Here is a 23,990-nt window from a genome sequence, read left to right as displayed (position 1 = left end):
CCTCGGCGGGGCTCACCATGCGCCTTTCGCACAGATGCAGGATTTCAGCAGGTGGTGGAGGAAGAGGAGAAGGAGGAGGAGCATCACCTGTTGAATTTCTGCCACGCGCCGAAATGAAAGGCGGGCTGCCGTTTGGTGTTTGGGGTCGGGGCGGCAAAAACGTCCTAGCCGGGAAACTGGTGCAATGGAACAACGGGTCCCGCCGGCAGATGGCCCTTTCTGCCTTCTCCCCGAGCCCTGCAAGCTGGAAAGCTTTTGCCCTCGCAAATGATGACGATGATGGTGTTAATGGGCTGCTGAATAGCTCCTGCTGTAGAGCATGAGACGCTTCATCATCTCAGGTTTGTGGGTTCGAGTCCCACAAGGGGTGAAAGATTCCTGCATTACAGGGGGTTGGGCAAGATGACCCCCGTGGCCCCTATGTAGTAATAGTAATAATCAATGCTTTTTAAAAAAATGTTTAGGGGTGCTCTCATTTGGAATCAAGAAAATCACAATTTTATAGTTCAAATGGGGAAAATAAATACAGTAAATGGACAAAAGTGCAAAGCTTCACAAAATGTTTAGGGGTATGCGTACCCCTGTGTCCCCCCCCCCCGAAAAAAGCACTGGTAATAATAATGTTAATGGGCTGCTGAATAGCTCTGTAAGTGGAAGCCTGAGACATTTCATCTCAGGGTTGTGGGTTCGAGTCCCACGTTGGGTGAAAAATTCCTGCATTGCGGGGGGTTGGACTAGATAACCCTCGTGAACCCTTCTCACTCTATCAACCTATGTAATTGTAATAATAATAATAGTAATACGTAATAGCAACGGCAGACGCCGACTGAGCTGCCCAGAGGAGCTGGCGCCTCCGGCTCAGCCCACCGCGCAAGCGCGAGGCTTCCCTCCCTGTCTCCTAGCAACCGCCCGGACAGCTTTGTCCCTTTCACGTGACGCGGCAGTGGAGAGGGGGCGGGGCGAGGCTGCGGCGCGGTGAGCTCATAAGCCAGCGACACGGCGTTGTTGCCGGAAGTGCCTCCCGCCGGAACTTCCGGCGGGACCTTGTAGTAGAAGCCGGAAGTCCAGGCTGAGACGGGGCAGGGATGGCTCTGTGGCTGCCGCGCTCCCGGGAGCTGCGCGCGGGGCAGCAGGAAGACCTCCTCCCCCGGCCGGGCGCTCAGGTACAGCCGCTCCTCAGGCAGAGACGCCGAGAGGCTCCTGGGAGGACTCGCTCCCCTTCTCCCAGAGGGGCGCTCGCAGGAACGGGGCAGCGGGGGGTCCGGTTCCTTCCCCTTCCTTGGTCGGTGGCGTCGCTCGAGGCGCCTTGGCGGGCTTGGCCTGGCTGCTGATCTCTCCTTATCCCCCCCCCCCGACTTCGTCACTTTGGCCGTCTCCCTGCCCCCCCCCCCCGGGAGACTGTGGGTTGCCCCCTGTCCTGGAGAATACAGGATTATTAGAAGCATGCTGTTGTTTAGTCGTTTACTTCGTGACCCCATGGACCAGAGCACGCCAGGCACTCCTGTCTTCCACTGCCTCTCGCAGTTTGGTCAAACTCATGCTGGTAGCTTCAAGAACACTGTCCAACCATCTTGTCCTCTGTCGCCCCCTTCTCTTTGTACCCTCCATCTTTCCCAACATCAGGGTCTTTTCCACGGAGTCTTCTCTTCTCGTGAGGTGGCCAAAGTATTTGAGTTTCAGCTTCAGGATCTGTCCTTCCAGTGAGCACTCAGGGCTGATTTCCTTAAGAATGGATAGGTTTGATCTTCTTGCAGTCCATGGGACTCTCAAGAGTCTCCCCAGCACCATAATTCAAAAGCACCAATTCTTCGGCGACCAGCCTTCTTTATGGTCCAGCTCTCACTTCCATACATCACTACTGGGAAAACCATAGCTTTAACTATACGGACCTTTGTTGGCAAGGTGATGTCTCTGTTTTTTAATTAGAAGCATAGCTGTCAACTTTTCCCTTTTCTTGCGAGGAATACTATTTGGAATAAGGGAATTTCTCTTTAAAAAAGGGAAATGTTGACAGCTATGATTAGAAGCTCGGCTCTGCCCACGCCAGTCCTGGAAGGATCCTTTTAAAAAGTCCCATATGCTCAGAGACTTTGTTCCTGTTCATCGGGGATATAGGAAGCTCAGAGCACTTGTTCATTAGATGTCCCTTTTGTGAAGAGGCACATAGTGAGACCATGGATCCCCTGCTGTTAAGGCTTGCTGACCTCCTGGAAAAGCAATAATTTGACCTTTTCCTGTTAGGCAAAGATCATAAGACAACCCATTTGATCGCCAGATTCTGTGTACAGAACTGTAGGCGCAGACCATCCCCCAACCCAAACTAGTTCATTAAGAAAATCCCCAAACTCGGTTCCATGGATGACTCTGTGTCATCTCTCTGTGGTAGCTTATCTTAAAGTTTTAAGTGTCTATGCGCTTATCACATTTAGAAATTTTAAATTTATTGTTGTACATTGTTTTAAATGTTTGCTTTCCTTCTGGGATTGTACCCCTAAGTGTGTTTTATAAGCTGGTCTCCGACTATAATAAAAAAATTATCTACAAGATTATTATTATTGTCCCGCATTTCAATGTGAAAGTGCCACGTCCTGGAGAGTTTTGTCCTGTGTTTCAGGTCTCCTCTCTCTTTCCGTGCTAAGTTTGGGATCCTCTCCCAATGCATGTGTGTGTGAAAGGTTGTGTATTTTAAGCTCTGGGCCGCCAAGCACAGGCAGAGTTACAAATCCATGGTTGTGTGTGTAAGAGAGAGGGAGAGAGAGAGAAATTGCATCCTGTTAGGCTGTAATAGATTGTAATGGGTTGCTTTGAAGTCGCTTCAGCGCCAGATGGGTGAAAAAAATGCCCCCTTTATTTTGCTAGAACAGAGGTGGCAAAATAGAATCTGGTTCAGTGAGGTTTGGTCCCAGGGAAGGCTCTGCCACTAGAGTTTACTGTTGCTTCTTGGGTTGATGGGAGAATTTCTCCAGGTGACTGTTCATTTCATTCATTCATTTTGTGGGGCTGCCGTTTCATAGAAAACTCTTACGTTTTATTTTATTTTTACTGCTTCATGTGGGCGTGGAATAAAGTTTCTAATGTCAAATATCCAGTAAGACACACTCAGTCAGTAGAACGTGAGACTCTTCATCTCAGGTAGTCCGGCCCTCCACAAGGTCTGAGGGACAGTGTACCGGCCCCCTGCTGAAAAAGTTTGCCGACCCCTGATTTTAACTGTTTACAGGGGTCTTTAAGATAAGTTATAAATTTTCCCCATTCCTTATTAAAATTTCAGTCTTCCTGATTTCTGATTCTTCCGGTCATTTTAGCCATTTCAGCATAGTACATCAACTTCATCTGCCATTCTTCTCTGGTAGGAACTTTATCTTTTTTCCATTTCTGGGCCAATTGGCCCACCTGCTGTATTCACTGAGACCTACATCAAGTAACCACTAAGGGCTGAAGCCATGCAGCTGCTTCGTACACATGTTTGCTTAGAAATAAACCCCCGTGTGTTCTCTTGAATGCATTCCTAAGTAAGCATCCCTAGGATTTCACACTTACCTGGGAGGAACTCCATTGAACTCAGTGGACTCTGCTGGATGGTACTGTTTGTTTCATAGGGCAATTGGGAGTACTTAATATGGATTAGTTACTTTTTAGTACAGCCAGTTGTGAAGGATGAAACCTTCCTTTCTTCTGGCAGGGAAACCAAAAGAAACCAGGCTAACAGAGGTAGGGTGGAATGACCTGTTACTCCTACACCACTTCATTCTCATCCTATTCCACTCACCTTTATGCAATCCCTTGTCTCGTAAGCCTGTCAGGCAACTTAGTACAGGCTGTCAGAGTGGAGAGATCGATCACTCCAAGCCTCTACCCACCCGTCTGCTTTGCAGAAAGCATTTGTTTACTAGTGTGTTAAGAGGTAGTAGTAGTAATAATAATTTATTATTTATACCCCACCCATCTGGCTGGGTTTCCCCAGCCACTCTGGGCGGCTTCCAACAAAGACCAAAAATACACTAAAATGTCACACATTAAAAACTTCCCTGAACAGGGCTGCCTTCAGATGTCTTCTGAATGTCAGGTAGTTGTCTCTTTGGCATCTGATGGGAGGGTGTTCCACAGGGCGGGCGCCACTACCAAGAAGGCCCTCTGCCTGGTTCCCTGTAGCTTTGCTTCTCGCAATGAGGGAACCGCCAGAAGGCCCTCAGAGCTGGACTTCAGCGTCCGGGCAGAACGATGGGGGTGGAGATGCTCCTTCAGGTATACTGGGCCGATGCCATTTAGGGCATTAAAGGACAACACCAACACTTTGAATTGTGCTCGGAAATGTACTGGGAGCCAATGTAGGTCTTTCAAGATCGGTGTTATGTGGTCTCAGCGGCCGCCCCCAGTCACCAGTCTAGCTGCCGCATTCTGGATTAGTTGTAGTTTCCGGTAGCCCCACGTAGAGCGCATTGCAGTAGTCCAAGTGGGAGATAACTAGAGCATGCACCACCCTGTCGAGACAGTCTGCGGGCATTTAGGGTCTCAGTCTGCATACCAGATGTAGGTAGTAGATAGCTGCCCAGGCTACAGAATTGACCTGCACCTCCATGGACAGCTGTGAGTCAAAAATGACTCCCAGGCGGTGCACCTGGTCCTGCAGGGGCACAGTTATCCCATTCAGGATCAGGGAGTCCTCCACATCAGCCCACCCCCCTGTCCCCCAAGAACAGTACTTCTGTCTTGTCAGGATTCAGCCTCAATCCATTAGCCACCATCCATCCTCCAACCGCCTCCAGACACTCACACAGGACCTTCACCGCCTTCACTAGTTCTGATTTGAAAGAGAGGTAGAGCTGGATACCATCTGCATCTGCTAGCTATGGAGGGGGTGGGTTTCTTCTCTGTAGTCAGCAGAGAAGGATAGTCTCCCATCTTTTTAAAAGCTTAGTAACTTTCGAGGGTTTGTTCACAAAGTTGTTAATAGCATCCTTTAACTGCCTTCTTGCTATTTTTAGTGCATTTTATGTTAAGATTTCAATGCTATTAATGATAGTGACCCCAGACCCAATGAGTGATATTTATTTTGGAATAATGTAAATGTCATCTCACCCCTGGAATGAGGATAGACCTGCGTTTGTGAAGCAGGTTAACCTGATCAGCTTTGATTTGCCAAAACTTTTAAATGGGTCAAAGCAAATACTGTGGTACCTCGGCTTAAGTACTTAATTCATTCCGGAGGTCCATTCTTAACCTGAAACTGTTCTTAACCTGAAGCACCACTTTAGCCAATGGGGCCTCCCGCTGCCACCGCAGCATGATTTCTGTTATCATCCTGAAGCAAAGTTCTTAACCCGAGGTACTATTTCTGGGTTAGCGGAGTCTGTGGCCTGAAGCGTCTGTAACCTGAAGCATCTGTACCCCGAGGTACCACTGTATCGGCCTCATGCTGCCTCTTATTTTTATTTCTGGCATATTTCCTGAACTGACCAGCTCTGAGGGCTCTTGGAGTGCCTCACAATTAAAGATAAACGTATCAAAATATAAAATCAGAGGCAAGAAAAGACAACATAAAGCCTTGTAATTAAATACATTTGTTGTAGCTTTAAGCCCCTGAGAAGCACAGTTGCAGTGGAGACCTGCTGTGAGTTGTGAGGGTTGTATCCAATGTTGTCCCTGTACAAGCAGAAAAGACTTTGGTGTGTTCAATATTATTATTATTTTCTCCTCCCCCCTGCAATCTTCTGCATGCCCTCATAATTTGCGTTGTTTGCTTCCCGCCCTATAGCTCTCCATAGCAGATTTTGAGGGTTGCGTCTGGGAGGAGAAATATCCTTGACTGAACAGAAGTCCACTTGCCCAGTGTTACTTTCCACGCTGTGTGGGGAATATGTGGGGAATGAGGGCACAAGGTTGCACATTTTTCTAGGACTTTGCTTAGATACAATGCACTCCTCTTATGTATCTGTTTTGTATACAGTCCCTTGGGCAAGCATGCGTTTGAAAAAATACTCTTCATTCGTCTACACTCTACAGACTGTGTAAATTCTGTCTGTTTCGCTCCCGAATAATCAAAAGGTTTTTTTTCTTAATGCAGATTTATGATGGGATTGAATTGGCTTGTCAGCAGCAAAAGGAATTTGTAAAGAGTTCTGTGGAGTGCAAGTGGAATTTAGCAGAAGCCCAGCAGAAACTTGGCAGTTTAGCGTTGCACAACTCTGAGTCCATGGACCAGGAAAATGCCAAAGCACAGACTGAAGCTGCAGAGTTGAAATGGAGGGAGGAAGAATGGCGGCGGAAGGAGGAGGTGTTAAGGGAAAAGGAAAGACAGGAGCTGTGGAATACAGATTTTGTTAGTAAAGAGGTATTTAATAAGGTATGGAACAATTCAGATTGCCTAAAACCAAGACAAAGCCACAAAAAATGCATGGAAGCTGCAGAGCACTTTTAAAGCAGTTAGGTAACACATGTTACTACTGTACTGTATTTGAACGCTGTCCAATGCCCACAGTTCTGCCAGTGCAGTCATACATAGGTTGCGAACATGATCCGTATGGGAGGCACGTTCACAACCAGCAGCACCGCATCTGCACCAGTGCGTGACGTGATTCTGCACATGCACGTGACGTCATTTTGTGTTTCTGCACATGTGCGAGCGCCAAAACCCAGAAGTAACCTGTTCCGGTACTTCCAGGTTCGGCGCGGTCCACAACCCGAAAACACACAACCTGCAGCATTCATAACCTGAGGTATGACTGTATTCATTTCAGTTGGTTTATCCACATCTAACTCAGTATAGGAGTGAGCTGCTAAAAGTTCTTGTTCTGCTGCATCCCAGAAATCATCTCGAAGAGTGCTGCTGTGGGTATTCTGATTTCAAACAATGTATTTCGTATCAGAGAAGCGGGGTATGTTTCACAAGTCAACTAAGCTTAGACTGCTTTGAGTTAACTTGACTTGTTCCCATTGACTTTTCGTAGGTAGACTTAATACAGACTCTACCCACCTGAAAGTAAGCCCCATTGAATTCAATTGGACTCCTGAGCAGGCATGGTCTGTTTGCACGGTTGAACTGGTGGGGCGAATGAATGATTCAAATTCAGACTAAAGAATTAATGGGAAAGCCACTCTGAAATTTTAAATAGCACATGTGCCAGGTCTTTAAAATTCAATTTCTTATGAAATAAAAGCTGTAAAGACATGCACAACCTGAACTAGGAGTAATTTGCAAAGGTTCTGATTTTTCTCATAACCTGCCCTCCAAAATAGTTTCTTCTTTGAACTGAGTTATTTGGGAAACTACTGATCAGCTGCTAAAGGCTGCATTCACACAACACGTAAATCCGTCTTCTTGCGGCTGACGAAGCTAAATGTGTTGTCTGAATCAGGAGCTGTAACCCAGATTTATTCTTGGGTATAGCTCATGGTTAGCGAGGAAAGCGCTTAACCACAAGTCATATAACACGCTAAGCCAAATCTTGACTTAGCTTGATGTGGTGCAGCAGCAAGGAGGATTGTGGAGGAGCCGATGGTTGCCTTAACATGCCATGCAAACCATACCTGTTTGTGATCTGGAATGATCTGTCTTCTGCAACAGATACTCTTGACATCTTCCACTGATAAGTGACTCCTGAACAATTGCAGCTTTGTAATAATTTCTTGCTGTGTATTATGGGGTAGATAATTAATCAACACTGAAATTCTGTTTGCCAGAGTTTTATTAATCAAATGAAAAGGAAAGAAACGGAAGATGACGCATCAAAATCATTCATGCAAAAACATGAGCAGAAGATTAGGCATTTTGGTAAGCTTATATTTGGTTATTTTTCTTAGCCTCTGTTTATCATGAGCTGTAACATCACACCAGCACTGTATATTCACATTTTAGAAAGTGAAGCAATTTGCTTTACGTCCTTAGGATTCTTGGGCTTGCATTTTATATGGTAGTAGTGCCATCCTTAGGTGACTGAGCTGAACCCTATGAGAATCAGACCACTGTTAAATTCATAGTTGGGTTGCGGGGGGGGGGGGCGGGGGACCACAGCATGGCTAACTTTTATGGTGATTTTATAGACAACTTTGAACTCAAGTCGCGTAAGACCATTTTTTAATTTGAAAAAGAACTATTTTGGTTGCATCTCATTGTTTTTCCAGGCATGTTGAGCAGATGGCTTGACAGTCAGAGATTTCTCTCTGAGCACCCATACCTTGTCTGCGAAGAAACAGCTCAATACCTCCTTTTATGGTGCTTCCATCTAGAAGCTGAACAGGTATAATTTACATGCCATTCTACTTTGAAATGGAGAAAGGTGTACAAATAGATCGGTTTCCGGTTTTATCCTTCCATCTGGTTCTAGACATCAAGACTGTTCTGAAACCTAGAATGCTCTGGTGAGGACGCGTAGCCAATCACTGCATGATAATGTCATCTTATCTGCTAGACTGAACCATCAAGAAATCAGCAGAGGGTAAAATGAAGGTGTAATATGACCTCGCTATCCCTGCACTAATAAACATATCTTCTCTTTCATTAATCTGTGGAGGGAAAGATATAGTCTCAAATAAACTACATGCTGAGATTTCACAAACAATAAGTACATTTTTTTAAGGCGGTCTTTTGCCCTGAACTCACAGCTAGGTTTATTATTGTCCTCCTGCAAGCTGTGAACTGGCTTTCTCAAGCAAGCATCTATCTGCCAAGGAAGTTTTTCATTTTGAAATTGCACCATGATAGCTGCAGCTCCTCACGACATTGACCCACCCTTTGCTTTGCTGCTGCTCTTAGAAGGTGATGATTCACCTCCCATTCAATTGTGTTAGATCATACTTTTAAAATTAATGCCAGCCATGGGGGCACTTGGAGAGGAGAGTGCTCCTGGTGCTACAAAGCCCAAATAGGCAGCTGCTTGTTTAGCTTTCTCACTCAGCTCAGTGCCATAGACACACCTTTATTTTAAAATGTCTTTTGTTAACTTGCAGATTTGGTTCTTTTTGTCTCATTTGCTTTGTTTGTCACACCCTGAGCTCTTTGGAAGAGTGTGATTTGAATGGCTTCCATATGGTTCTTCGGTAATCTACTCCAGCAGTTTAAGATGCCAAACTTGCTTGGCTTCAGACAATACCAATCAAACTATTATGGGACAGCAAATCATTTCTGTCTACAAACCTAAGACTTTGCAACTTGATAAGAGTTTGATCTACCTATGGGCCTATTAAGTTTTTGCTTTACACCACGTCAAGGGTGGGGAAACCAGCTTTCTAGAAGTTCATGGCCATCTCTGATCATTGGCCATGCTGGCCTGGGGCTAATGGAAATTAGACTGAAGAGCTACAAGTTCCCCATCCCTGCTTTGTGTTTTTCTAATAGCAGATCGTCCTGTACACCTGCTATGAGCCAATGGCTTCAGATACGGTTTATTTTTATCTATATGTAAAAGTAGGAATTGCAAAGAGATTAAAATGTGTAGGTACCTTGCATTCCTCCCCACGAACCCTTGGAAATCTCCCTATCTCTGAGAACTGACTCTCAAAAGGCTTGTTGTGCCATGCGTGAGACTCAGCTTTGCAACAATAAGCCATAACTAGGGCTGGGAGATATAGCTTTGTATTGTCCCAAACTGGTTTGATGTCCATATCATGATTTGGTTTCATAATTTTTGACCTGGGAATATATTGCAAATCATGATGCGTGTGTGTGTGTGTGTGCGCGCGCGGCACACTTTGCAAAAATCACAATGTGGGGGAGATTGCAAAGCCAGCCAGGGCTTCTCTCAATTCCTGCAGCCCCTGTTGATTTTGCCGGCTCAGTTCTTCCCTGCCTCCGACAAGAGGCAGCAAATCACAAGAGCAAGTGCTGGCAAAAATCACGACGCAGAAAAACCCGTGAAGCCAGCCAATGCCTTTACATGGCTCCAACCTTATTTCAGACAACATACTGTATCGGTATATTGCGATGTTCAGCTGGTGATATATTAACACTGTTGAAAACCAGATATCGCCCAGCCCTAGCTATAACATAAGCTTAATTACGGCTAGCCGTGTATAGCTACACAACACACACACACACACACACACACACACACACACAACCATGAAAGGGATATGTTGTTGCTTCCTTACGTATTAATTTCACCTTATTTTCAGAAAGGGGCTCTGATGGAACAAGTAGCTCACCAAGCAGTGGTAATGCAGTTTATTATAGAAATGGCCAAAAGCTGTAACGTGGATCCACGAGGATGTTTTCGTCTATTTTTCCAAAGAGCTAAAGTAAGTTGGGCTTTCTTTGTGTGTGTGTTTTTTTTAATTGTGTTTTATAAACTAGAATAATGTCATACAAATAAATATACCAAGTTTTCTCATGTCATACGTATATCACAAAAATAGCATAATAAATGTGGGAAAATATCTGCAAAGTATTAGTGGTCAATGTCTGAGTTCTTGGTTTATGAATTGGTTTAAACAATTAGGAAGAAGAAGAAGGGGGGAGAGGAGAGTGGCAGGTGGGGTGGGGTCAGGTGGTTGTACTTCTATTATTCTACTTAGGGGGCTTGTATGGGTTCTCTTACTATTCACTTCTTGTATTTCCTTGGTGGTAAGAGAGGTTGGGTGTGGTTGGTTGTCTTTGGGTAAGTTGGGCTTTCTATTTAGGGTGGAGCATGCTGAATAGTTTTGAGGAATCCATTCAATCCCTAGCGGAAGGTTCGTTTTAGATGCTCAAATGCCTTGCCAAAGGAATGACTCCATGCTGTGGTGGAAAGTGGACTTTGTTGTCCTTTTTCTTCCAGCACCTCAAGAGCTTTGTAACCAAAGCCAATGGATACTGTCGCCCGTGGATTTTTGCTTCACTCCCCAGCCGTGCTTTAAAGTGGTAGAAATCTTAAGACAGCTGCCTGGTTTTTACTTTTAAAGATAAGAACCCTGATATTTTTTATTATTATTGATGATGATGATGATGTCTATACCCCTTCCATCTGGCTGGGTTGTCAACATCTGGTATCTCACATCTGATTATCACAACATAGAGGACAGAGAATGTGATTCTGTGCTAAAATCCCTAATTCCGTAATAATGCCCAAGTGCTAAAAACATTAACATGGGAGAGGGCCCAGTTTATTGTTTCAGAAACAAGGGAAAGAAAGTTTGGAAACTGGTTAGAAATAGAAGTACAAGGCGAACAGGTGGGAAGCTGCTGAAAACTGCAAAGAGGCAGCATTTATCACAACAGACCATTGCTGTGTCTGTTGTTATTTTATTTATTTATTTATTCAGTATGCTAAAGAAATTTATTTCATTTTTAAAGGGGATGGGGAAGGGATGTATGTAGGAAGATATTCTCGGGAGATTTATGCCTTTACAAAATGAAAAGCGTACATTTGTGGGGGGGTTTTACAAACCAATTCAACATATTCCACTGGTGAGAGAAGTGCAGCAGCGCCAACTTGGCAGGAGTGTCTAGCTCTTCTGCCCCGCATGCCACTGGCACCCAAAGCTCATCACGTGTCCATCTCCTCGTCCCACTTGGCGGCGTCAGGCAGCTTCATGTTTTGCCACATGAAATTGAGGAACATGGAGGCTGCAGTAACCGGCCCAGCCTCTGGAAAATGGGTTTGGTAGGAGAGACTCCACAGCTGCTTTGATCCCTTCGTATTGCAAGATGCTCTCTAGCGTCTCATGCTTGAGGAGGGTTTCCACCACTGCCTGAGCCTTGAGGTAGTTCCGCGAGTTTGTGTTCCACGTGATGGAAAACTTCAGCACAGCCTCCCTTTTCCTGTTTCTGCTGGAGTCTTCTTTTGCTTGCCACGCACGCCTGCGGGCTCTCTTCCGGCCAACGCTGCCAATGACAGATCTTAAAAACATGGGGTCGGTGAGATTCGGCAATCGCAGCACCTTGCGCCTGCTGGACCTCCTGAGCGGAGCGGGTTGTGTCTTGCTCCTCGTGAAGTAGGGTGAAATGTGAGGAGTGTTTCAAGCCGGTGCAGAGGCAGAAGGTTTGGCTGAGATGGTAGAGCACGGCTTCTCTGTCAGGGGCTTCTTCCTAACCCAGTAGAACACCAGTATCATATGCCTCTTAGATGGGTTGGACATGCTGAAGAAGGTGCTGGAGGCCCAAAGACCAGGGTGACTTCAAAGCGCAGGACACAGCAGGCAGTTCCCTATCAATGGTGCCAAATCCAAGCAAATGTTAGCTCCAGTCCTGTTAAATCGATCCAGCAATTATGAACGTTAAATAAGGGATTAATTCCTCAGGCAGTATGAAAAGACTCTATGTGGCTTTTTAATACCTGGGAGCTCCCAACTACTGCCACTGTTGACAGCCTGTTGCCCCTTCACTCTGCTTGAATGGGTTATGTTACAATGGTTCCTTAAGCCTTCATCAGGAGTTTGTGAGCATGAAAATGCTGTTGGGAGTTTCAGCAATAAAGGCTCAGGCATAACATACTGTTTGAAAGTCTGAACATTTCCTCTCTTTTTTATTTAACAAAATTTATATACAAATTATTAGGAGAGTAAGTTAAAAATATACTGTAGTTTATTCACTTATAGGCTAGTTTAGATACTTTATTCCTTCTTATACTTCTTTTTATTATTATTAAAGATTTTCTTGTTTTACAGAAGTTTGTGTACTGTCTCTCGTATTTTTTTCTGTGTAACATTTTTACAAATCAGTTTCATTTGTTGAGACATTAGAGGGGGTGGAGGGAGGAAGATGGGGGGTCGGGTGGCGATGTTTCTATTTTGCTTAATGTATGTAGGGTTTGGTGTCAGCTCATTCAGGTTCTCTGCTGTTCATTTGTGTTTCTTTAGTGGTGTGAGAGGTTGGGGTTGGCCTAGGGTATGGTTGTTTGTTTGTGATTGGCTGTGGTGATCTTTGTTTTTGTGTGTGAGTGGGGTGGGTGGGTGTTTTGGATCAGGTTAGCCATATTGATTTGTATGCTGTTGGTGGATTATTGTCTTTGTCTTGTTGGGCTGTGTATGTGATAAAGGAGAGCCATCTTCTGTTTGTCCCCGTGTCAGTTTCAGTTTATTGGTTAATTTTTCTAGTAGGGCTGTTTCCCATACTATTTGGTACCATTGGTCCATGCTTACTCCTGACAGGTCTCTCCAGTGTCTGGTTATGGTGTTTCTGGCTACTGAAAGTAGGTGGGTTATGAGTGCTTTGTGGTGTAAATGGGCATTGTTGTCTTGGAAGGTGTTTAGTAGGGCCAATTCTGAGGTGATGTCTAATACTTGCTTAATTATTTTACATATTTCTCGTATGGCTGTTGTCCAGAATAGTTGGATTTTGGGGCACTCCCACCACATGTGGAGGTATGTGCCTGTGGAGGTGCACCCTCTCCAGCATTTTGGTGAGGTTCCTGGGTGTATTAGCACTAGTTTCCTTGGTGTTAGGTACCACCTGTAGGTGAGTTTCAGAGTGAGTTCTTTTCTTTGATATGGATTTAAAGGGGGGTTTAGACCACATTCTGGTCCATTGAGTGGGGTTAATCTCATAGCCTATGTCATTCTCCCATTGTTTTTTGATTGCGTCTAGGGGGTTTGTGGGATTTTGGAGTAGTATTTTGTATATTGCGGATACCATCCCTTTACCATTTCCCTTTGTTGTTAGGAGGTTTTTGAAGGTTGTCAGGGGCCTAGTTGCTGCTGATTTTACTGTTGGGTTGTTTAAGAAAGCGTGTAGTTGGTGCTGTGTTAACCAGGGCATTTGGGTGTCTTCTAGTTTGTCTTGTATTTCTTGTGTTGACAAAGAGTTGTTATTTTTATAAAAGTCTATTAGGCAATATAAGCCTTTGGTTTGCCAGGGATTTATCTGGAGGTATTGTGCTGCATGGTGGAATAATGGGTGGTACGCCAGGGCGATTAGTGGGGATGGGTTTGGGGATAGTTTGCCTATTTCTGTTTTCCATGCTTTGAGCATGGTCTGTGTGTACCTGTTAAGTGTTGTGGGAATTTTCTTTAGTTTGTTTGGGAGGAGTGGGTATGTTGTGGTGCAGGTATTTTCAATTGTGTCCCTCTCTAGGTGTACCCATTGTTTTGTCTCGTCTTCTAGTATAAATGGGATTATATGGCGTATTTGGTTGGCAATGTAATATGCTTCTATGTTGGGGATTCCCCATCCTCCTTCTGAGGTGGGGATGTGCAGGTATTTGGGGCTTATTCTTGGTTTTTTATGTGAGAAGATAAAAGAGTGTAGTTTTCTCTGCCAACTGCGGAGTTGGGTTGGGGGGATCCAGATTGGGAGGGTTTGGAATAGGTAGTTTCGTTTTGGGAGGGTGATCATTTTGATCATGGCTATTTTGTCTGAGAGAGTGAAATTCATGTTGTTCCATCTTTTTAGGTCACAACTACAAGCCCCTGTGGCGACAAATTAACAAAGACCTAAAAAGACCTCCAGATGTTTTGGGACTACAATTCCCATCATCCCTGACCACTGGTCCAAAACATCTGGAGGGCCGAGTTTGCTTATGCCTGAGTTAGATGTTTAACAGATTTGGATTGGGGTTGTAGACATGTACTACTTTTTTTTAAGTGCTCTTCGTTGCACTGCTCTAAATATACTTCTGCCTTTTGGACTGCTTTTAGACTGAGTGCAGTGAAGGAAACCGACGTCTAAATATATTCACCTGTTGCTGGCCCCATGGAGTGTTGTGAAATCATCTGATTTGCTTTAAGTAGTGGGTCTCTGCTGTCAAATGAGCTTGTAGAAATTTTCCCTGGCCTTAAAGTGAGAATCTGCAGATATCCATGCAGTGTATAGGGACATCAATTCTTCTTTCAGTGCACAAATGATAAATTAATGACAAAGGCTAAAATCCCAATTGGGGGCCCTTGTATGATTTTTCCAAATCTTAAGGAGTTCTCCTACAAGTCATTGCTATGTTTGTTTTTTCCGCTGCAGGCTCTATCTTAACAACAACTATTTACTTTTGGTTTTAGGTTAGTTATATACCACTTTTCTGCAGTTAGCTGTGCCTAAAGCGGCTTACAACTCTTTTACAAAAATATATAATAGGACGAAACGAACAATTCAACAAAAAGAATGAATTCAACATTACAGAGAAAACAAAAATGGGCTTCTCATTTTGCCCTGTACTCATGTAAATAGACCGTACATAAATCAAGGATATTGTGGGTTTGCAGACATTCTTTGGGGGGATGCAGAATTCAGTTTCCTGGTAGTCTCAAGGTTCATGTTTCGGACTTTAATTTTTGAAAGCTGTTTTATTGGGAGATTGGCAACAGCTGTGCAAATCACGAAAGCCCCTGGGGAACTGAGTAAGATTTGGGCTGGGGCTTCACTGGCATGCATAGCCACTTGCTCCCCACTGTGACAAGCAAAAGTAGGGAGGGAAATATGAAAAATGGTAACAGAAAAAATGGAGAACAAAGCATGCACATTGTGAGAAATTGTGTGTTGTTTGCACATCTATTCCGATCTGATAATTAAGCTTATTTATAACTTTCCTGGCCACAGAAACTTTGGATGAGATCCAGCCTAGGGGATGAGCAAGCACCGGCTCCTACAAAGGGATTTCCCCTTCCTCTCCTCTTCTATGCATTCTCCCACACCCTCAAAATCTGCTTTTAAGGGTTGGGGGCAGATTTGGGAAGCATGCAGGGGGCTGTGAGGGAGAAGAACAAACTGGAAGTCCCTTTGAGCAAGCAGGCAGATGTCACTGTAGGTTCCAGCACAGGGTGAAAAAAAATCTATTTAATTACTTGTTGGTTTGTTTGACAGACGGGAGAAGAAGGCTATTTGGAGGCTTTTAAAAATGAACTTGAAGCATTCAAATCGAGAGTGAGGTTTTGTTCACAGTCTCAGAACTTTCAAGCTAATCCTGCTCAGAATCCTTCATTTTATCCTGATTTCAATTGTATAGGAGAGCTTTCATCCTTTCCACAGGTAAGTCTTAACTTTTTTATAGTGAATGGATAGTTGGCTTAAGGTATTTTTGTCATCCTTTCCTTTGAGCGCCTTGCTAGAAAAATGTTCGTTTCCTCTTCCTACCTTAAAATGGTTTGGGGGAGAGAAGAGGGGGTAATGTAGCTAAAATATTAGAATTTCTGTGGGCTGAAAATGGCAAAACTAGCACTTATTCAAGCAAAGAGACTTTTGTATCCAGTGTGTATAACTGGACTATACAGTACTGCTTCCAGCCATCCGCACTCAAATAACACCATCCCAGAGGTGTACTGAATTAAGTTTAGTCCCCAAATCACAGGTGAGCAGTGTTGCACATTCATTGCATGGGAATGTAGAATAAGGTTTGTTTTCCACCTGTCTGGGAATTGTGGGCGTAGGATGAGCCATGTGAAACCAGATCCGTCAATCCCCGTGCAGCTGTTTCAAACCCGTCTACTCAGTTTTCCTGCTTTGGTCTGTGGTTAATACGGGCACGGGTGGTGCTGTGGTCTAAACCACTAAGCCTCTTGGGCTTGCCAATCAGAAGGTCGGTGGTTCAAATCCCTGTGATGGAGTGAGCTCCTGCTGCTCTGTCCCAGCTCCTGCCAACCTGGCAATTCAAAAGCACACCAGTGCAAGTAGATAAATGGGTACTGCTGCGGCGGGAAGGTAAACAGCATTTCTGTGCACTCTGGTTTCCTTCACAGTGTCCCATTGTGCCAGAAGTGGTTTAGTCCTGCTGGCCACATGACACAGAAAGCTGTCTGTGGACAAATGCCAGCTCCCTCGGCCTGAAAGCGAGATGAGCGCCGCAACCCCATAGTCACCTATGACTGGACTTAACCATCCAGGGGTCCTTTACCATAATACAGATGCTTTAGAATCAAGTTGGGGGCAGTGTTTTTCCTGGCTTCAGCAGACTGACATTTCTAGGTTATGAATCCTTACTACATAGCTTACTGGTTCATTATATGTATGCACTTTCTGCACTCAGAATGGTACATAGGGTCATCCCGTCCCCCGTTTATTCTCATAACTTCCCCATCAGGTAAGTTTAGCTGAGAGATAGTTACTCATCCGGTGAACTTTGTGTCTGAACAGAGATTTGAACTTGGGTCATCCTGATCTAAGACCTATAGCACATATGCCCCTGTTTCTATTTTTTCCAGTCCATGGAGTGATTCAGTTCAGTTTTAACTTTCCAGCCACCATCTGTCTCTCCCCACTCAGCCCCCTGTTCATGTTAGCCATCACCCCACGCATGAACTTTCCGGTAGCCAATATGAAATTATTGGATGAAGTGGCTCTCATCAGATTCTTGAGGAGTTCCTCAGATTACTTGCCTTGAAGATGTATGCAGTAAGTCTCAGCCTTCCCTGGACATTGCTGTTGCTTCTTACCCTGTCCGTGTTTCTGAATCTGTGCAAGGCCAGCTCTGATTTCTGCATCAAAAGAACTGTTTTGTAGCCTTGCACAAAGCTCCTGGCTTAGCTCTGGGCAGTGGCTAGTAATTGCTCAGAAGATGAAAACAGGGAGACTGCTAGTATACTATGAGAATGGATGGCGACTATACTACGAGTGAATGTTGCAAAATAAACTGTTCACAACCCTACAGGTGATTAGGAGGCAGGAAGTTTTCTGTGACTCAGACCAGAGTTTTGTGTCTAGTTCCTGTCTTCAAGTGACTTGTTTCTTGTTCTCTTCTTGGTTACAGAATGCAGATTCACTTCAGGGCTGCAGTTTGAACTCAGTGGTACACAGAGACGAAGAAGAACCTAAAATGATGGATACAGTATAGTATTCCTAAGACTGAGTCCAAGTTCTCTTATTAACAAAAAGAAGAATGTGGCAAATTTCCTAGACTTATTTTTATGGGTACTGCACTTTATTTTGAGTGTTTGTTTTTGGGAGAGAGGGTATTCCAGAAACACACTTGTCTTTTTGTTGGAAAATGTGCTGCTATGTTTTGGGGGGTTTTTTAGGAGAGGGGGATTATTGTGTGTTACTGAATGTGAAACTGGATGTTTTTCTGCTACTACTAAACCTTGCCTTTTTAATTTTAGGAATCCAAGTTTGAAAAAGAATCTGCACAGTTGCAATGTTTACAATTGATTGATTCTAGAAGGAATCTGCTTTAATCTTATTAGGAATACCCTTGTCTCCCTTGGGATACTAAAAATCACTGTAAAGCATTCTGTTGCTTCCATGGTTGATGCTCAGATCTGATTTTATCATGAATAGCAATATATCAGTGGTTGCTATCAACTTTGCAGATCTGGATGGCTCAGATAAAAGCACTGGCCTTTTAACTCTGTTACAGGGATTGTTTTTGGAAAAAATACCTTTTAATATTTTGTTTTGCCACTTTTATGTCTTGATGTGTAAGTGGCCACAATTTCTTATAATGAAATTATAAAACAGTATTTTCTAGAAACACACTCATGAAAAAAACTTCTTTCCTTGACAGAACTGGCTAAAACTATCAGCCATTAGTGAGAGAGGAGAAGACAAATCAATACTAATTGGCTACCTTTGTACCTAAAAAAAAAGTATATTATTCTGTGATAATGTCTTTAAAATGAGCATTTAAGGGCATTCAGGTGCCAAACTGATTTGACCTTGTTTTCAGTTAAGTGTTGTGAGTGTGACACTTAAAATCTATTTTGGAAGGGTAGCTGTGCGTTGGGACATGTCGTCAGTTGGCAGTTTTAAAACCAAAACATCTCCAATGATGTTGTCAGTGTAGGCTGAGCTCTGTTCTCTATCTCCTGTGTTTTGTTTATGTGATACCCAAAGTATATAAGACCACTAGAGGTGGGCGATATTTCAGTTAAGCATCTGAAACCAGTATGAAGTTCAGGTTGCGATACCGGTTCTGGACTTTCAGAGCTGGCAAGACATCGCTCCCATCTGCCTGCACTGTGTTGGTTGTGGCCGGGGAGCCATGATGTATCGCCAGCTCAAATTGCGTGCTCGCCCGCCTGCGCATTTGCCCTCGCCCAAGCAAGCGGGGCAGGCTGCGTCTTTCCTCCTGGATAGTCATTCCTCCTGCGACAATCTGGGAGGAAAGAGGCACCTGCCCCACTTGCTCGGGCAAAGGCAAAACGCGCAGGCAAGCAGAGCACCTTCTTGGCTCCCTGTCCTGAGGCCAGGGCTGGGCTGTAGAGGGAGGGAGGGAGGGAGTGGGCTGGAGTCCCTTTGACCGAGCAAGTGGGCAGCCTCCTTCCATTCCTCCTGGTCGCTCCTCCCTCCCTTCACAGCCCAGCTGCTTTTTCAGCCTTCTTCAGTGTTATTTCAGACATCGTGATCTATCAGGACATTGGGGTATATCACGACATCGGAGTATATCACGATGTTGAATGCCAGATATCGCCCAGCCCTAAAACCACCATTTCTCATCCAGTTATCACGCACTGCTTCCACTTAGCCAAACCAGGGATGTAGGTCTGTGTGTTGAAAACATGAATGTGCTGCTAGCTTTTTCTACCAGTGCACAGTGTGTCTTAATCAGCGAAGCACCTCGGGTTGTGTCAGTCCCAGAATCAGGAAGGTACTGTAGAATCTGATACGATAAGTTCTTTTGTTTGACTCTGCTCCCTTGCTCTGCCCAATAAGTAGAGGAAAAGCATACATGTGCACAGTGGGGATTGTGTCTGTCGTCTGTCCACTGTCAGGGGGACAAACTGCTTTTTCCGCAAAACAGCGGTTCTCCTGGCATTCCCGTAATTTATTTGGATATTGGCCTACATGTGGAACATAATTCCCTCCTCTAACATTTCCTGCTTAAATATAAATCACTCCCTTCCACTGTGGCTGGACTTTGCAGTTAAAAGGAAACGAAAGTCGCTTGTTTCCTTGGACATGATTATTGTCAAGCCCAATATACAACTGGAGAAGTCTGAGAGGCTAATTGAGATTGTGAGATGTGATGAGAGAGAATCATGAATACAGCTATTTTACTTTTGGTGTGGGTGGGTGCAAACAATGTTAGACTCCTGGATGCCTCGAACAAAAGGGATGGTGGTCAAGAATACATGAGTTTCTAGGGACTGCATAGTAAAACTGAGTGCTTGCATGTAAAAGCTTCTTCCATGTAAAAGATGGTGTTTTGAATAGTAATTCCCTTGAATAATCTTGTTGTATATATGAAATAAAAAAATTATTCAATTGTATATTGGAAAAATTATGAATCCCAGAGACCAGGGAATATTTTGGGCAGAAGCAGAAAACTTTCAGCAAGGGATTAAAGATGCTAGAATTTATTATTCTGCTGCCTGTGGAACCAGTGTAAAAGACAAAAGCAGATGGGCCTTGGTAATATTAGGTTCTACGCTACGCAGTGTTAACCGCCTGCTTGAGCAGTAGAAATCCACTTGTGAAACTAGACTTCTGATTTCTCTCCTCCCTCCTATTTGCCTCCCAATCTGCTCTGGAGAGTTCCCAAACTATTGTGATGGGGAGAATATTTGGCATTGGGTATAAAAGCTAAAGGGACAGACATTAACTGTGATGTAAAGTTATGTAATTTTACCTTCGAATCATAGAATTGTTGAGTTGGAAGGGTCCCCGAGGGTCATCTAGTCCAAGCCCATGTGATGCAGGAATCTCAGTTAAATCATACATGACAGATGGCCATGCAACCTCCAAGGAAGGAGAGTCCATCACCTCTTGTGGGAGTCTGTTCCACTGTCAAACAACTCTGACTGTCAGAAAACTCTTCCTGATGTTTAGTCGGAATCTCCTTTTTTGTAACTTGAATCCATTGGTTCAGGTCCTTGCTTCCAGGGCAGGAGAAAACAAGCTCGCTCTATCTTCCATGTGGCAGCCCTTATGAGAGCCATCTTCAAATATCTTATCTCCTCTCAGTCTCTTCATTCCCAGGCTAAACATACTCTCCCAACCGTTCCTCATAAGGCTCGGTTTCCAGACCCTTGATCATCTTGGTTGCCCTCCTCGGCATACCTTCCAGCTTGTCAACATCCTTCTTAAATTGTGTTGCCCAGAACTAGATGCAGTATTCCAGGTGTGGTTTGACCAAGGCAGAATAGAATGGTACTGTTACTTCCCTTGATCTGGACACTCAACTTCTGTTGATGCAGCCTGGAATAGCCTTAGCTTTTTTGCTGCTGCTGCTTCATACGGTTGGCTCAGATTAAGCCTGTGGTCCACCAAAACCCCTAGATCAGCGGTTCTCAACCTGTGGGTCCCCAGATGTTGTTGGACTACAATTCCCATCATCCCTGAGCTCTGGCCTTGCTAGCTAGGGGTGATGGGAGTTGTAGTTCAACAACATCTGGAGACTCAGGCTGAGAAAGGCTTCCCTAGATCCTTTTCGCATGTACTATTGGCAAACCAGCTGTTCCTTAACTGATATGTGTGCAGCTGTTTTTTTCCTGTCTAAGTACAGAACTTTATCGTGAGCCAAGCACATCTGCTTTGCAATCTTTGCTCACTTTCTGGGGGTTGGGGTTGCATTTCTCCTTTGGAAGCTTCATGGGTGCCATTTTTCTCAGCATTACAGTACATTTAATCCTAGGTGCAGTGCATTCCGGAATCAAGTCCTGATGAAGACTGCTACCCACTGCACAAGGATATGTCTGGCTTTAAGTTAGCTTCCAAAATGAAATTGCATAGAAGATAAACAAACAAACAAAATACATAAGATTACAAACCAGGTGGAAACAATATGCGACCAAATGCAAGACGTCTGTAGAATTCTTGATGAAACTGAGATTTGTTCAGAAATGGAGAACAATGTGGATTTTGCAAAACTCACTTGTTTAGTAAAAGGCACAGGGGGAAATAACAGATCCCTGTGGAATCTTTCTTAAGTTGTCTTTAGCTAAGCAGGGATTGGAGCGATCCATTACTAGTGCATAATTTTTAATGTTCCCATGGCACAAATATGTTGAGTTCTTGGACAGGATACTGATTATACTGCTAGCATGATCACTGCGGCTTTCTGTGCTCTGCCTTGGTCTCTCGGTGAATTCATTGAATAATTGTCACACGGTCTTTTCAACAAAGAATACCCAGCAGAAGTGAGAGAATCTGCATTCCGTACAGAGTCTGGGTAGCATGAAACTCGCCACCCCATGTCTCTTCCTTTACTCTTCCGGTACGAATTTTTCTGTAAATTGCACTTGACTTGAAAACGATCAGAAGTTTACCAGTGTTTCAAGGCTTCCACATTTCACTTTCCTGGGATTTCTAGTGGTATTGTAGTTCCAAGTGTCAAATGGGGTGGGAAATATGGGAGAAATACGTTCGTTTGTATTAACATCGCCAATTCAAAACTTAGGTGTTCATTGAAACCAAGACAGCTTCCACAGAAGTGTGCTTAGCATTCCTGTCTTAGGGCTGTTTCACGCACAAGCCAACTTGGATTTGTTGTCAAGCGCACTCAAAAAGCTCCAGATATCATTACTTCTTGACAAATGTTGGGGCACGGTATACGGGCAGGCTAATACGTTTCTGTTGCGATCGGCTGAAAACAGGACCATAGCTTCAAACACAATGTGTGAAACAGCCCTCAAGCAACAGTATTCTGGCCTTCTCTCAACATTCAAGAATCAGTAGAAAAGATTGGGCCAAGTTAAAAGAAACAGGGCAGCAAAAATAGGTGGTGGTCTTTGATCTGACCCCACCACCACTATTCTATGTAAGCGGAATTCGAATGCGTATTTGGCCACATTTCTAGTTTTCTCACAATACTGTTGAGACAGGGGTTGTAAATACTTTGATGCTAGAAGGGCAAAAGCATCACATGGGCGAAACCAGACATATTTTACCCAGCCTTCTTCATTTGAAAAACAGAAATAAGACACTCGTTGTTAAAGTAAGCTGCAGTTCTGCAAGTTTTATTAAGTGGTACAGCAAAACCTCTTGAACATTTTTCCAGTGGTCTGTGGAAGTTTGACGAGCCCTTCTCTAGGCAATACAGTTTGGCTTTGTAACGTCTTTAAAGAAGCAGCTAACTCGAAAGCCTTAATAGGAGAATAATGCAACAAAATATTGCTTCACAGTAAGACTGTCTTGTCCGAGTTTTGAAAATAAAATACAACTTGCTGTTAATAAAGTGTACTTTTGTTGTGATGCATGTTTCATTTGATAGCAAACTTTTAAGCTCTATCAAGTTCTGTCTGCCTGTGATGGATGGGGCAAAGGAAGGTGGAACGACGCATGTAACTTCCCTTTGTGCAGTGCATGGGCTGCATCCCCCCCAATAAACCAGTACAATCCTCTATCCAGGCAAATGAGAACATAGTTCAAGGATGCAGTCAAGTCAGGCAAAAGAGGGTGTGGAGCCAGCCAAGGAGGAGTTGAGAGGTCTGGAGGGAAAGGGCATAGCATGGGGGGACGAGGGGAGCTGTGGCCCCAGGTGCACAATTTTGAGGGGGGCGTGAACCGGGTGCACCCACACAGAGATCCTCATATCCCCCTGCCCTGCCTTCTGCCGGTGGTCTCGAAGCCCTGGTTCCCAGCCTTGCCTCACCGCCGTGTCCCTGGCTCCCTCGCTGAATGGCTGCCCGGCCAGTGCTTGCTCAGATGCTGAGCGGGCACGAACAGAGGGAAGTGGACAAGGTGCAGCCCCAGCGTGGCCCGGCCTGTCGCTTCTCTCCGCAGGCATCAGGGGGATTTGCCTGCCAAGGGCTGTGTCAGCTGGCTGGGCTCCCCCTGTGTGGTGGGCAAGCAGTGCTGCACAATCACGCTTGGCTTTGGTTGGGAGGGGAGGGCTGGGCTGGCACGGCAGGCTCCAGTCACCCTCTGTGTCCTGTCCCTCCCAGGTGCATGCCCCGGGCACCAGCAAATGCTGCTATGCCACTGCTGGAGGGTGCATTTGGTCTCTGTGCCTGAAATCCCTTACCCCTTTTCTGGCTGGCTGGAAGCCAGAAAATCTAAACATCTTCAAACCAGCAAGGGTCCATCAGTTTTGGTTTGGGGGGGCTGCTGACTCTCTGCAGCTGCTTCCTTGTCTAGTGCTGGCCCTGGGGGCCTGCCCTCCACAGCTGACAGCATTCCCCTGGTATGTGGGGTGTGCATTCAGTTCAACAAAGGGCCATTCTGAAAGGCAGAGGAGTCTGGCTCCTTGTTTGGAAAGTTAGGGCTCCTTTGCCCTTCC

General features: G+C 44.7%; 1 protein-coding gene across 1 annotated transcript; it reads left to right on the top strand.

The window, feature by feature from the left end:
• Nucleotides 1–987: 987 nt before the first annotated feature.
• On the top strand, nt 988–22,951 carry CDC37L1 (cell division cycle 37 like 1, HSP90 cochaperone). Its single transcript, XM_079959729.1, has 7 exons — nt 988–1,163; nt 6,065–6,343; nt 7,681–7,771; nt 8,122–8,237; nt 10,111–10,233; nt 15,704–15,868; nt 17,583–22,951. The coding sequence occupies exons 1-7, from the start codon at nt 1,086–1,088 to the stop codon at nt 17,664–17,666; spliced, it is 936 nt and encodes a 311-aa protein (XP_079815855.1). The 5' UTR covers nt 988–1,085; the 3' UTR covers nt 17,667–22,951.
• The last annotated feature ends 1,039 nt before the right edge of the window (nt 22,952–23,990 follow it).

This window comes from Podarcis cretensis (genome assembly GCF_951804945.1).
Source record: "Podarcis cretensis genome assembly, chromosome: 17".
Lineage (NCBI taxonomy): Eukaryota > Metazoa > Chordata > Lepidosauria > Squamata > Lacertidae > Podarcis > Podarcis cretensis.
The sequence above is the reverse complement of the archived record's forward strand: the minus strand, read 5'-3'. Positions and strand labels throughout refer to the sequence as shown.

Excerpts from the sequence above, each read along its gene's own strand:
- CDC37L1 (XM_079959729.1), top strand. The coding sequence starts at position 1,086 with ATGGCTCTGTGGCTGCCGCGCTCCCGGGAGCTGCGCGCGGGGCAGCAG. Across the intron at positions 1,164-6,064 it reads TCCCCCGGCCGGGCGCTCAG|ATTTATGATGGGATTGAATT; the intron begins GTACAGCCGCTC and ends TTCTTAATGCAG. Across the intron at positions 6,344-7,680 it reads GTAAAGAGGTATTTAATAAG|AGTTTTATTAATCAAATGAA; the intron begins GTATGGAACAAT and ends TCTGTTTGCCAG.